Source organism: Spodoptera frugiperda, chromosome 27, assembly GCF_023101765.2.
Source record: "Spodoptera frugiperda isolate SF20-4 chromosome 27, AGI-APGP_CSIRO_Sfru_2.0, whole genome shotgun sequence".
Lineage (NCBI taxonomy): Eukaryota > Metazoa > Arthropoda > Insecta > Lepidoptera > Noctuidae > Spodoptera > Spodoptera frugiperda.
In genome coordinates this window covers 6,085,273-6,100,422 of record NC_064238.1, presented here as the reverse complement: position 1 = coordinate 6,100,422, position 15,150 = coordinate 6,085,273, and the positions used below count along the sequence as shown (strand labels likewise).

The window sequence follows — 15,150 nt, the reverse complement described above, 5'->3', positions numbered from 1 at the left end:
CAGTGAAACTTGCTTGTTATCAACAGCAAAAATTATAGTTCAAGTGGAAGAATACCTGTTAAAAATTAAAATTGCAGAGATATTAAAGTATCCTTTATTTAGAACTGACTCAAGTTAAAAATTAAATTATTGTAAATAACAATATTACATAAAGTGTCACCCATTATGGATAAGTAATCATAATAAATAGTATAAGAAGAAAATTTACAATATATACATGACAAAATATCGATTGTCTAAGATATTTTTTAAGCATACATACACCATCAAAATAATATTCCATTTATTAAGTGGTTTGTTAAGCAATATTAATGCTGAACTGGAGTCATCTGTGTAACCCTCAATCATTGATATTATTAGTATCTGAAAATTGTGACCAGCATAGGACAAATTTTGTGATCAATGACATGTAAGTTTTTAAACTGACATGGTCACTAACACTATTATTAGAAGTTATGACGGGATATTTATGGTGGCTGCTCGTAAACACCCACCCGCATTTACTCCAGTTAATCCGTGATCATGGCGCTTACAACAGTGCCGAAATATCGGAAACTCATCAAAATTAATAAACATGGTAAATATCCCGTCATAAGTTCTAATAATAATCAATGACATGCTCAAAATATTGTGCTGCAAGTCATCAATGGGATGTGTGCCAATGGTTCGCTATTCCTGTCCTAGATAATCAATATTTATATGAGAATACTTACCACATTTTGAGCATAAAGTGAAATAAAGTATCCATATCAAAAGATGTTACGTAAAAGAAAGTAAAATATTTCCTTATACAAAATATATTTATTAACTTAATTAATGTACAATATTACCACATTAGTTATCATTTGATGCCATATGCCTTATAAGATTTGATATGAACTTATCGATTTTTCTAACATCTTGCTGAACTTCAGTTTTGTATTGGAGACACTGTAAAAAATAAGGTGCAACATTAATAAAATAATTATTTACTAAAACTAAATAAAATCAAGAATTTATTTGCTTAGTTCTAAGTCATGCAGAGCAACTAATAATGTACACTATACTTTGAAGGATAAAAAGAATAATTATACTGAAAGAAACATTAATGTAAAAATTACCTTTTTGTTGTCTGTAATTTTAACTACGAATACACCTTTTGTATGGGAATACTTAATAGTATAACGAGTGTTTAAAGGATCTCTTAAATATAACATCTCCGCAGACTTTTCAAACTCTTCCCAATTCGGTATGAACGTCATCGTGTTATTGTGACTTGTTTTCTGATAGAATAACTATCAAAGGTTTTCGATTTTAGTAATATCCTTCAGCTATTTAATGAATTAAAGCTTTAATTTGTAGTATTACAGAAAAACAGCATGAAAACGAGTTTACACTTCTCAATCTTTAGCTATTTTGACGTTTCTTACATTGCTGGCTATTGTCATGTCATCAGTCAAATTGACATGACATTAAACACACGTGTCATAGGGATGTGCAAATCCTAGTAGTACTACCTATATTTCTGTGTCCCCGATGCATCATGCAAAACAGATTTCGTCCCACACACAAGCAAGCCATTGCACAGTTCACCCATATTTCTATTTTAGCTATATTTTATTTTGACTGCACGCAGCTAAAATTCTCCGAAAACCAAGGCGAAAATAAGTTCGCGGGTTCTTCAGTTTCCAGTTTAAAACAAAAGACAAAATTACATAGCAGCGCTGCCAGCGCTCTAAGTATATTAGCATCTGTAGAAAATGAAACCCCTTTTTTCTAGATGAGAAAAGACCCAAAACCCAGTTGTAAACTCTTACAGGTTGTTGACTTGTTATTGATATTCAGCAATGGACATAATATCGGACTGATAAAATTAAATAAGGAACTAATGATAACTTTAAGTAACCAATCTTTTTGTACATTCTAAATACAAGAAACAGGAACCATTATCAAATTGTTGAGAATATAATCTAACTCACGGCAGCTGGTGAGACTAAGACAGACATTAGACACAAACGTAAGTGGGATGTGGTCGGTGGACATGAGGTATTTACGAAATAAGTGCTTTTCTTTTTTGGTGAAATAATGAACGATTTAAAGTTGTGCCTTGGTTTGGTGGTTATAATAATAATTCATTTCATTCGTTCTTTTCCAAAAAACCGAAACTGAAAGTAGTTGGCTACTGGCAACACCTAGGCCACAGACAGCGCAACCAACTACGCAGAAAATCAATACACCGTGATGTATTCGCCTTTTTAAAATGAGAACGTGACAAAACATTAATTTAATTCATCGAAGAAACCACTTTTATTTAAAAAAAATATCTGTTGAGACTTGATGCTCATTTTTTATTTATTTACAAAGTGATGAGTATTCTCATAGTTACGGCGTGGTAGAACTTTCTGCGCGTAGATTATCAGCTTTTCCTTCAAATTATAAACTGTTAAAGGTTAGTAAATCATTTTTAATTATAATTAATTATCGAAATAATTAACCTATGGGGTTTTTCTGCCATATTTGGCAAAAAACGTGTTAATACGGATTATCGACCTTCGCCATTGTCTGCATGGTGCATTGCGTTTATTGTGCGATAGGTACGTACTTATGTAGTGTATGGAGCCATTTTGACGATTTATTTTATATATTTTATAGTATTTGTCACCTATGAAATTGTGATATGTATGCTGTATTTTATTATTTTCTTACGAAGGTCCTTTTCGTTACGCGATGATGTCGAAAGGAGTTTAAATATTCATAATTTCTAGCCTCGCCTATTAGATTCAAGTCGGCGGCAAATTTATATTTTTTTTTCACTTTCGATAATTACCATCAGCATTGTATTGAGTGTGCATTTACTCGTGAATTTGATCCTTTGTCAGTATTGATTTTTCGTCTGTTGTCAAGATGTCATTGTTTCAAAAATAATTCGCACGAAGGATGCCTATTTTGAAATTTATAATTTCTATATTACCAAAGAATCACTTTACAAACTCGAATCATTATGTATTCAAAATCATTTTTCATTGGAATATAACATTACATAATTGGAAATCAGTTAAGTTCTTGTACATAAATTGGATTTAGTAAATTCTATTTGTCTGATATACCACTGCATGGGTACCTACTACATTCAAATTTTGTCTTACGGATCGATTTTTACGAGCCGTAGAATTTTGACACATTTTGTATGGAGCTTATGTCAAAATTCTACGGCTCGTAAGCAAATTTAACGATCCGTATTTATTGGAATGCGCCGTTAGTGATTTTTATAAAACATAACTTCAGTTACCTATATCTAGCTACCTTTATGAATATCAATAGCTGTAAAACCCTGCAGTAGTTGTCATTGTAAGAATATGCTGAAATGTGACAATGGTTCAGTTGTTTGACTCTTTACATAAAGACTGCCATTGAATGTTAAGTGTGTACAATGTATGGTTTTCTAATTTATTTAAGTGTGATAAGACAGCAGTTTATTACAAAGGTCTTTATACTCAACATCATTAGCTAATTATGACAGTTATTATATGTACAAAAAAATGAGTTTTCATTGTAATCCGCCTCCATAAGTGACAATGATTACTAATATTGCAATGCAGTATAGGGTGCGTTGGGGTAACATCGGACGGATTTTCGAATAGTTGCAAGGATGTTGCAAAAACTTTATTTTCTCAATTTTGGTACATAGTAGATTAATGAAAAATAGTGGAAACGAATAATGATTAAACACAGTGTAATTTAAAATTTCATTTATTTATAAATACTCAATACTTTTTGCTTTGCAAGCCTATAAAATCAGGACAATTTTTTTTTTAATGTGATTACGATTTGACCATCATGGGGTAAGTTCGGACAACAATTTAAAATAATTTCTAGTGCTAGGAGCACAAGGTGTATGAAAGGAACGTATCCGTTATTTCCTGTACTTTAACATGACATCACAAAAATTTACCTAATACAACAAATATAGATGTTCCAAATGATTCTATTTTTTTTCGTTTAATTTGTCCGATCTTACCCCGCATACCAAATTTCAAAGAAATTGAGTTTCTCAAAGTTTAGATTTATCCACAAGCATTTTTGAAGTGGCTGCATACGTGAGTTCTTTATTATTTATTTGCTGCATGGCTAATTCCAGCGCTTCTTTTGTATAAGAAGTGGCCCGCGAAGAGGTTCGGGAGTATTTACGTGGCAACTGAAGATTGGAAAATCAGCCCTAAGTAATTATTTAAAATTAAATTAAAATCATTTGTAACAAAAGTTTGACAATCACTGCCCATTTTCGAATAGGGATATTTTTGTCTGATCTTTACCCGACATGGGTAACACCGGATTTCAGCCTTCAGAGGTAGTAGACAAATCTGGATTAGTTTTATCATATTATCATTGCTCAAAACTTAGTATTTAGGCAAAAACATGTCAAAATAAGCTATACTTTTGCTAAAATATGCAAATAAAAATGTAGGTGAAAGACCGGATAAACAAATATTTTATAAAATTTGCCTTTTTTCTAAAACGGCGCGGGTACACGTCTGTGTTGACCGGAGCGAGTGGTGGTCACCGCGGGGTGGGGCGGGACTTAATGACGTGCCACGCAATGTGATCAGCATTAAAAAATATAGCCAAATAAGTGAGATATTTGATTTGTACGTTCTTACCCCTCCGCCGATCTTACCCCAACGCACCTTAATGGAAATTATGAATTGCTGCATGTGCTGGCTTAAGGTGACCTGAGGATGCCACAGCCCATCTTTCAATAACCACACCCAAACAGGTTGAAAGAAAGAAGCTTTTCTTATTTCAACATCTTTAACTCTTTGTAAATTGACTTCTGATAAAAATACTACTACTTCTTTTAAATACAGACTTTGCTATCTTGTTATATTTGTCTTTTTTTTACTGTCTCTAAGTTTCTGAATTTCAATCAGGATTTAAATTGTTGTTAATGTCACTCATATATACATAATTACATATTAAGCATGCTATTTGAAGATTTTGTGTATGGTTTTCATTTTTAGGAACTAAATAAAATGACAAAACCTCTGTTTTATTTTATTAACTATTTTTTTAATGTGGATGATTAAGAATCAGTTACATAATTTAAGAAATGCTACATGTGTGAATGTTCAAGTAAATGTCTTTGACTGTGTACATACTATATTGAGTATGTAGATAGCCTTTGTTGTAGAGACAAAAATAGATTATGTAATAAACTTTGAGAGTCAAATATATTATGTTTACTCTCTTCTACTTTTATCTCAATCATTTCACTAAGCAAGAATGAAATGAGTTATTATTTTGTTACAGGTTCTTGTTGAGTAAGGTCAAGAATATATTCATTATACACCAACATAATTGTAAGTTAAAATGGAAGAAATGAATGGGGATCTTTATGGGGGTGGTTTAGTTAGTTTGGGAGATGAGGGTTCTTTGGAGTCAACTGATAATGGAAAACAAGAGCAAAATTGTAAGATTTGCGAGTAAGTATTGTAAAACTCATTAACATTTATGATATTTGATTATGAACACCATTAAAAGTAACTTAACTGATTGTCATAATGGATGCAAACAATTCTTTTTTTTATTTTCAGCAATAAGTTATGCAGTCCTCGTGTTTTGTCTTGCCTTCATGTATTTTGTGAAGCTTGCATTGACAAGTTGATGGTTAATGAAGCTGGCGATTCTCTGAAATTTGATTTGGCTGTGGAATGCCCAATATGCAAACAAGAAACCAAGGTAGACAGAAATTCAATATTACATAAATTAATTTTCCTTTTATATAATTTTATAGGCACACATCTAACTTGTGTGTACTTTGTTATCAGATACCTGGAGGTGGGGCTGCATCCCTTCCTTCTGATTATGTGCTTACCAACATTTTGGATGTTTCTGCCATGGATCAATCTGTTGTTTGCACTTGTTGCAAGAGCAAGGAACCTGCTGTTGCTAGATGCACTGATTGCTCTCATTTTCTGTGTTCCAACTGCAATTCAGCTCACGAATTTATGAGATGCTTTGAAAACCACAGAGTAGTACCATTTGATGCTCTAAGGTCCTCTAAGGAGAAAGCTGCCGTGCATAAGCCAATTTTTTGCGCTCGTCATGCTGGGGAGAGTCTAAAATTTTATTGTTGCGAGTGTGAGGTCGGAGCTTGCACTGAATGTCTTACTGTTGATCATAAAGTCGGCGAACATCGCTGTGAGAGAATTGTCGATGTCGAGCCGAACCTACGTGCTGAATTGAGAAATTTTATTGTGGAAGCTAATGCTCGCGCTGCTACAGCCGGCAGTGCTTCAGCTAAACTTGATGATGCACTTGGAGATTTGCAACGCCAGCGAGATGAAGCCGAGGGCGTAATTAACGAAGCTTTTCATGCTTATAAAGCTGCATTAGAGAGATGCCGTGAAAAGGCTCTTGAAGAACTTGAGCGTTTGCATAAAGAAAGAGAACTCAAGGTCATGGATCTCTTTGATCGCGTCGATAAAACTGTTCAGCGCATAGACTGTGCTTGCAAATTTGCGGCTAGATTACTTCGCCGCGGTGATGGCACTGAAATTGTGATGTTGAAGAAAACTGTTGCCTCGCAATTTGCTCGTTTGTTGGAAGGAGCACCTGAATTTGATGTTGATTACTCATTGGAATTTGTCACTAAAATAGACAAGTTTGATGCCATATCTGAAGAAACTTTCGGAACATTCCGCACAGAGGCAACTAGGGCAGAAGAAAGAAAACGTGCCAGTGAATCCTCTGCTATCGTATCGGTGACATCGAATTCTCACTCACCTGCTGTATCCGTAACTAATGCGCCTGTGTTTGATGATTATCCTATCGGAGGCGTCCGTCGAGTCACTGGGGTAACTGGAGTTGGTAGCATGGTAGGTGTGTCAGGCGTGCCTGCTATTGGAGTACCTGGTGTAGGAGCTGTCACTGGAGTAGGTGTTGCTAACACAAGTGTCATAACTGGTGGAGTCAACATTACTAGTGGCGTCGGAGGTGGCGTTCCTGCACTGCCATCTATGGTAGAATATAATTTGCAACAGCTGGCTAGTATTGCTGAGAAAGACGTGTCTCCTCCTCCTCACGCGTCTCCAGCTCCCACTTTTACTCTCGCTGAATTACTTGCCGGTGACCTCAATTCCCCTCAAGCTTACAACAACCTGCAAGCCCTCGCTAAATTGGGGTTGAATGGTAAGTTTTGATATTGGGTTTAGAATTTGTTCAAGTTTACAGTCAGGACTTATTAATATATTTATATTTGGTGTTCATTTTTCAGAAGTGAATGGCTTTGGAGGTGTTGGAGGAATTGGCGATGTGGGTCCTCGCGGTGTATCTCCAGGAAGACCTTTGCTGACAGCTGCGGAAGAGGCTGCTCTGGTACCTCCCCCAGCTCCACTTGTGCGTGCCACTAAAGCTACACCCATGCATATAAGATTCAAGTTTGGTCAACTGGGAAGTGGCAAAGGCCAGTTCAACTCTCCTCATGGGTTCTGCCTTGGGAACGACGAAGATATTATTGTTGCCGATACAAATAATCATCGCATCACGGTAAATTTATAACATCCTTAATTGATTGCGCTCTTGTTACCGCACATTCATTGGATACGGTATTATAATATTGTTTTTATAGTGTCGCTAAAATATATGTTTTTGACAGGTGTTTGATAAATCTGGAACCTACAAGTTTAACTTTGGCATTGCCGGAAAAGAGGAAGGCCAGTTGTGGTACCCGCGCAAGGTAGCTGTCGTCCGAGCTACTGGCAAGTTCGTCGTCTGCGATCGCGGCAATGAAAGATCTCGCATGCAAATATTTACTAAAAACGGGCATTTCTTGAAGAAAATTGCTGTAAGTTTTGGAAATATTTTAAATGACACTATTAGCACAATGTTGAGGTGCTAACATTAATTATTTATTGGGTTTTTGCAGGTACGATTCATTGATATTGTTGCCGGATTAGCAGTGACTGCCGAAGGTCTCATTGTGGCAGTAGACAGTGTGACACCTACTGTATTTATATTATCTGAAGAAGGCGAGCTCATTAGGTGGTTCGATTGCAGCGAGTGTATGAGGGAGCCATCCGACATTGCTATAAGCGGTAAGTAATGTAACTGAGTTGTTTAAAATGTTTAATATTGAATGATTATTATAAATATTTGATGTCTTTTAGGCAAGGAGTTTTACGTCTGCGATTTCAAAGGGCACTGCGTAGTTGTTTTCGACATTAAAGGACATTTCTTGCGTCGTATTGGATGTGAGAACGTCACAAACTTCCCGAACGGCATTGACGTGTCTGATGCGGGCGATGTTCTCATTGGTGATTCCCATGGCAACAAGTTCCACGTTGCAGTTTTCTCACGTGACGGTGTCCTCGTCACTGAATTCGAGTGTCCCTACGTCAAGGTGAGTTTGTACCTTAAAGCTAACCTTTTATAGTTTATGTGATGAATAAATTGAGCCACACGCGCGTGTCTAAAATAGAATCGATAGTTTTATCGAAATTGAAATAGCAATGATTTGATACCATCTAGACTTAATTTGAAAATCGATATTTATAATTCTCTTTTTAGTATCTATTTATTTTTGGAGTACCTCGTTGGTCTAGACGTCGCAAGTGTAATATGCCCTTGCTCTGCCCTCAGTTATTGTATGTACTTGCAACTTACAAAAAGTCTGTGGATTACATGCTATTTAACATCTTTTTGGTTGTTATTTGTAGGTGTCTCGTTGCTGTGGATTGAAGATCACATCTGAAGGATATATTGTCACCCTGGCTAAAAATAATCACCATGTTCTAGTCCTCAACACCCTTTATATTGTCTGAGGAGTAACTCGATGGCTGTAAGTCTGCATACTACAAGATCTCACATTTATTCCCTATATTTTATATTAATTGCTGTTTTTACAAAGCTTAACATTTTTTGCTAAACCAGTATTTGACTACTTATTTCGTTATTTTGTGTTAAATTTCATTTTAGTCTGATATTTACACTCTATCCATGAGCAGTGAACTATAGTGATCCTATTTTCAGTATGCTTCGTGATTTTTTGTTTTATTGCATTCTAGATTTAGACACTATATTTTTATTCACTGCAATGGATAGACTTAAGTCATTATTATTTCCAAAGTACTGAATACTTGCGTATTGTTTGGGTTTTTGTTCATCTGTCATTATTTTATAATTGCATTTAGTTCTAGTAATGGAAAATCCAAAGGTTAGTATATAATATTCAACTTCTATTATTTTCGTTATAGTCCAATAATTATAAATTGTTATATTTGGTCATGGAGGATCGAAAAGTTTCGGATTTATTTAATATCTGGCTATATATTACAAATGAAGCGGGTATATACGGACAATTATTATTTTTATGTATAAAATATAAGCTTCGAATTGTTATAGTCGACTCCACTCAGATAATTATATCCGGAACTGAAACTTACATCCTGCCAAGGAATAACCATAACCAAATCTAACTAAACAATTCCCATCGACAGGACTTTATTTTATTTTCTAAATTTTAGCAGCTGGTATGGTTCCTAGTTCGAGTGAAGTTTAAACATGTCAATTAGGGGACTGCGTGGGAGTGTCGCCTCAAATAAAATGTTGATTTGTTCGAATGTTAGAGCCCAATATACGTACGTTTTGTTTTTTATACTATTGATTTCATGAATATCGGTAATTTTCAGGATAAGAACAAATTACATATATAAACGCACAATTGAGTTTATAAAAGTATAAAAATTAGTCTCGTCATGACCAAAGGAGGCGACACCATAATAACGTGCCATCTAGTTTAGGTTAATCTCGTATACAATATTATATATTGTCCGTTAAAAGTATATTTACCATTTACAGAATTCTTGTGTCTATACAAAATGTTTTTCGTGTACTCTTGTTTTGAGAGCCTATTACATATTTGAAAGTTTTTCATGAGTAGGCATTACAGTATACATTGTTGAGAATTGGTTTTTATTATAAGTAATATCTTGATAATGAAACATTGTAATGCATGCTGTATTATTAGAGAACCGCTATAAGTAACCATTGCAATAATTTTTGTACAACACATACATGTAATTGGATAGTTAAAATTTAATGTAGAGGTCTGGCATTTTCCTGTATATAGTGAGCCTTTAAAATAGTAATGCAAGCATATTTTATTGGTGCACTTGATATTGTTGTTGAAATAGTCACTCGTACATACATTTATTGCAATAACTATTTACTAATTCAAGTATTATGTTGTGGCTAGGTAAAGAAAGCATGATAGAAACATTTATTACTTGTTATGTACATGAATTTGCCATTATAAATGATTCTACTTATATGTTTGATGAGTATACAGTTCGCCAAATTATATATTTTTATAACTATCCACATTTATATTCAAAATTGAGAATTCATAGTTTTAGATAGTAGGTACAAATGCGGTTTATTGAAGCGATACCATATTTAGATATTTACATCATATATTACGGTCCCTTGTTAGAAATTTCCTAAAAATAGTATTTAGGAAGTGGGAAGACAATTTAACGTCATATAAAATCCCTATTATATTAATAATGTGGTATCAAATTTGTAATACATAAGTAATGGTCAGATACAATTTTACATTATACCATAACTAATTCCAGGGATCCATGGTCTTCCAAATATATTTAGACTATTTGAACGAATTTTATCATACTTAAAGAAAGCAGTTGTTTTTGTTCTATATAAATAGCCAATTTAAATAGCCAGTTGTGCAATGATTGTTGTCCTCTACTGGTACTGTAGTTATGATAGGAAATATGAAGTTTATTGTGTCACCATTATTAAACAAAGTCTATAACCGGATGAATTGTGTTGTACATGACCATTATTTTGTTTTACATAATTAACTTTGGAAATAGTACTTAACCAGACCACCTAAAATTAAGTGTGATATTTTACCAATATTGTTAATGTCAGTTTTTAAATGCTCTCTAATTTTTTGGTTTTATTAGTTTACGTTTTAAAATATTTTAATTCCTCAATTTCCAGAAAGTCATGCATCTTATCTCATTGAAAAAACAAAATAATAAAAACACTTTCATGTTACTAAATTGTAATTAAAGTTTTAAATATTAATTAGTTGATAGTCAGGCACTCTCTTCGTATTGCTGAGCCATATAATTTAAACTGAAAGTTAAAATCATAATTGAAGAGTAACATGTATAAATGTGTACTTAATTAGAAATAGGTATTTATTTTATGTATTTGTTGTGTATTGGAACAGTTTTACAATATTCGATACGCAAAATTAGATGTGATATGAGCAATAATAGAGAGACATAATGAACCAACATTTTAAGACTTACTTGACTCAATATTTTGAAAGACACGAGCAAAGATTGAGACGTGGGGCGATGTAGCAACGTCAATCTTCAGTGATAAGTTGAATTTTGACATTTGAGTCTGAATCCTCTATTGATTAGTGAGTAACTTTTGGGTTTATTTTTCATATTGTTTTTAAGTTATTTGTTTCAGGATTTTTGTCCCAATAGTATTAGGGAATTTTATTTTCTTTATTTTAACTAGTTTAAAATGAGTCTACATACCCCTCGCGGAAGAGCAGGTGTGATTAATACTCTGATTTTGTCGTTTTATTGTTTTGTTTAACTATATGTTCCGGGCCTATATTATATAAATAGTATTTTTGGCCAGTGTGTTTAGGCCTTTAGATTTACGAATTTTTACTGCCAAATTATTTTCTTACGATATTTGTGCATGCACATAGTAATTATTTTATTGTATAATATTTGTAAAAAATAGTTATTAGTTGTTGCCAATTTTTTGTTTTATTAATATTCAGGGTTTAATATTATAATGTTCAATTTTAATTCGTTGTCATTGATCAAAATTATTGTGTGTTAGTGAAGTAAAATTAACCGAAATAGAACTTATTATTGCCCCAAAGGGAGCGTTTGACGCTAATAATAATATTGCTTTAGGGTTGCATAAAATTATTAAAAAGTGGTGTGATAAGTTTTGGATAATTTTACAAATTATACTATTTTATGTGTGGATTCCGATATTAAAATTCGAAGTCGTATTTCATTAAAACAATATTATTTTTATCAGTGGTTATTGTACTACTATGTTTATTTCAAAAGTATTACCTGTCAACGACCCCTCGATTAATGTTAATTTTGGTGATATTGACACTTTCCTCTTTTCTTGCCATGTATTTTATGTAGGGATCAGCGTAGAAATGTTTAGTAGGTACTAGTATTTTTCAATTGATATACACACATACAGTATCACAAGTTTGCCTATATGGTGGTGTTGTTTAGAGATGTTTATTAGTGGTTGGCGCGGGCCGCGACGGTTATTCGTCGCGTCTGCTTGGCTGTATAATTTGCCGTAGTGAGTAAGCACTATGTCATGGATGAATGGCAGTCAAATGGTATCTATTGTCCATTGACATTACTTGATAATAATTGTATCATTAGAGTACATTACAGTAGCCTTTCTCGGGAATCTTAAAAGTTACCTATATACACTTTAAAGCAATTTTTGGTAAAGATATTTCTCTTGAATCTATATTCCCTTATGTATCCAGCAATAAATTACTTCAGTAGTTGTGTAGTATCACTTTATATGGCACTGAAAATTGCAGATTTCCTTGTATTATATTAAGCTCTTTATGTGGGACGCCACTCGTTGTTGAGACGATTGTGTCAAGGACATTTGCATACTTGGTGCCAGGTAATGTGATAGTGTAGGGTTCGCAGCGCACAAGGTGAGCTCTAATGTTACCCTCCCTATTGGAGGTGGGCGTATTGCCTATTAGTGGCACCAAGCACAGCTCGACGGTCTGGGTGGAGTGTTGTGGCGTTACTATTCAATTTTGTTCAACTTTGAACCGTGGGTGGGATTAAGATTATTTCTATATTATACCTAATTATTTAATTTCGAAATGATTCCAATTACTATTTGAAAGACGGCATGCTCAAAAGATATATTTTATTTTTACCTTCACCCACTTAACCGATATAATCTCCACTATTCTAAAACAACATAAATAATAATAAGGTTGTGAGCTCTATTCCCATTGGAATTTTAAGCCACATGTGTGCTTGTGCAATAAATATCACAGTTTGGATCTAGGCTTTTAAATTATTATAGATTATATACATTGTTGAGCTGATTATAAAAATTTAATATATTATTATACCTTTTAATATTGTTAAAGAATTCTAATTGCATTCCACATCTTAGAGTGAACGAATTTGAGATGACCGTTTTCAGTCTACATTATACAAATTATTTTTTTTTTACAATTGTAGGATTATTAGCAGTTGCCAATGTTTTCCTTTAGTCAGTAAAAGTACAAATATTTTAATATACAATCTTGGTATTTACGTATTGTAGTGATCTTATTTTTTGATTCTATAACTATAAGCATAATTTTTTTCTCTTAAGCGGCCATTCAGATATTTCTTCGTCTCACAAATTATTCAGTAAACAACAAAACATATCATACCGAATCAATTTAGTTTACAAAGAAATTGTCTGCAACTCCCGTGATTTTATTCTCCTCATTGGTTTAGATGTTGTTAAAATGGCTATTTTATTTGTTTTCAAGCTAGATTTAAGTATATTCTAAGTTACACTGTCTTATGTTCTTGTCATTTTATGTTGAAATGTGAAATTTATTGTAATAGTTAGTGTGAAAGGTGCAAGTTCCAAATGCATATTTTAATTTTGATCCAAAGATTTCATTAATTCCTTATATTTTAATTATTTTATTCTCGTTAGCGGAAATGACATTTGTGGAGTATGCATTGGTATTTGATACTAGGAGTAACATGAATTATTCTGTAGAGTTGGTGCAGCCGAGCAAATCTCTACTAATATTCTCTTAAGAATATTTGCTCAATAATTTAATTCTGTTAAAGTATTTTAAACCTAGTTGTAGTCCACCGTGTGTTTAGTATGGATGTGGACTCCATAACACGAAATTATATCTAACAGACAATACCCTCCGTAAACATTTGAAAGAAATTAAATGTTGAAGTTTTATTAGATGTAGTTGTTTGCCTTCACGGCGGCTTGCAGCAATGTGCAAGCTGCAAGGGGCGCCAGCAGCATCAGCACATAGGATTGCCACCGGCTCTGAAACCATTATACTTTACTGCTCATTTATATAATAATAGCACACGTACAGAAGCTTTGTCCGCATAGGTCCAGTTTTATCCGACATATCTTTCTCAAATATGTTACATAGAAGGTTCGGCAGTTTATATAATGTCTTCAGTAAACCTTGTGTGATGGTGTTGACTGTTATGTACTATTTAGCCCCACAGTCAACGAAAATTGTTATATAATCCATACAGGAGTCTCTGCTGCATTGTGCCTAGATCTTAGAAGTTAATGGTATCAAGGTAGAGTTAATCTCAAATATTTTGGCTCTTTGAATATTCCATGATATTATTTTTGTTTTTCATGAAAATGTATTTACATTATATACATACACCTAGATTATTGTATACAATATGAATATACATTGCGTGGTTTGTAACTTGATGTTTAATTATTTTATCGTAAAATTAAGATGCCCAACTGGTTCTCTGTCCACACCTACGAAGATGTGGTGGAATTGAGTGTATTCGATATTTAAATCTATATTATTCAATGTAACTGAAGATAGATGTTTACTGTGGACAGGAGTAGCGTTTAATTGTTCAACTGGTTGCACATCTTACTTTGACCAAATTCTTTTACCGCTGAAGTGACTTGAGAATTTGGATGATTGCCATTTCGCACTTTCTTAATTATTTGTTCTTTTTCTTTTTTAACTTTTTTTGATGGCGAATGCAAATTTTCATGTGACGTTGGCGGTTTATTAATAATTATAAGTTTATTAACGTGAACTGTGGCCAGGATAACAACAGCAGAGCAGTGTAATTCAGAGCCTGCCTAAAATATATTTTTGTCATGATTTTATTTAGGTATATACATGTTATTATTCACATATTACAGTTTTCTCAATATTAGCTTGTATTTTAATTAAGAAATAATCATATTTAACATTGCCAGGTGATCAGCAACCTGCACTTTAATATTTTTGGAAACTATTGAACTTAAATTGTACTGACTTTATAAATATATTTACTTCAATAAAGATTTTCCATGCCACTAAATACG

At 33.4% G+C, this 15,150-nt stretch overlaps 2 protein-coding genes across 2 annotated transcripts; one reads left to right on the top strand and one right to left on the bottom strand.

The window, feature by feature from the left end:
* Positions 1 to 781: 781 nt before the first annotated feature.
* Positions 782 to 1,409, bottom strand: LOC118263816 (signal recognition particle 9 kDa protein). The gene is made up of 2 exons (XM_035576006.2): positions 1,101 to 1,409; positions 782 to 930 (listed from the first exon to the last, which is right to left on the bottom strand). The coding sequence occupies exons 1-2, from the start codon at positions 1,239 to 1,241 to the stop codon at positions 835 to 837; spliced, it is 237 nt and encodes a 78-aa protein (XP_035431899.1). The 5' UTR covers positions 1,242 to 1,409; the 3' UTR covers positions 782 to 834.
* Positions 1,410 to 2,159: 750 nt separating this feature from the next.
* Positions 2,160 to 15,146, top strand: LOC118263815 (brain tumor protein). The gene is made up of 9 exons (XM_035576005.2): positions 2,160 to 2,428; positions 5,287 to 5,459; positions 5,571 to 5,715; positions 5,805 to 7,167; positions 7,253 to 7,524; positions 7,634 to 7,822; positions 7,904 to 8,072; positions 8,145 to 8,377; positions 8,694 to 15,146. Exons 2-9 carry the CDS (start codon positions 5,347 to 5,349, stop codon positions 8,796 to 8,798), a joined length of 2,589 nt encoding a protein of 862 aa, XP_035431898.1. The 5' UTR covers positions 2,160 to 2,428; positions 5,287 to 5,346; the 3' UTR covers positions 8,799 to 15,146.
* The last annotated feature ends 4 nt before the right edge of the window (positions 15,147 to 15,150 follow it).

Bases quoted from the DNA above. Each gene is read 5' to 3' on its own strand.
- LOC118263816 (XM_035576006.2), bottom strand. From the start codon at position 1,241: ATGACGTTCATACCGAATTGGGAAGAGTTTGAAAAGTCTGCGGAGATG. The intron at 931-1,100 runs GTAATTTTTACA...TATTTTTTACAG, and splicing joins AAATTACAGACAACAAAAAG to TGTCTCCAATACAAAACTGA.
- LOC118263815 (XM_035576005.2), top strand. From the start codon at position 5,347: ATGGAAGAAATGAATGGGGATCTTTATGGGGGTGGTTTAGTTAGTTTG. The intron at 5,460-5,570 runs GTAAGTATTGTA...TTTTATTTTCAG, and splicing joins CAAAATTGTAAGATTTGCGA to CAATAAGTTATGCAGTCCTC. The intron at 5,716-5,804 runs GTAGACAGAAAT...CTTTGTTATCAG, and splicing joins TATGCAAACAAGAAACCAAG to ATACCTGGAGGTGGGGCTGC.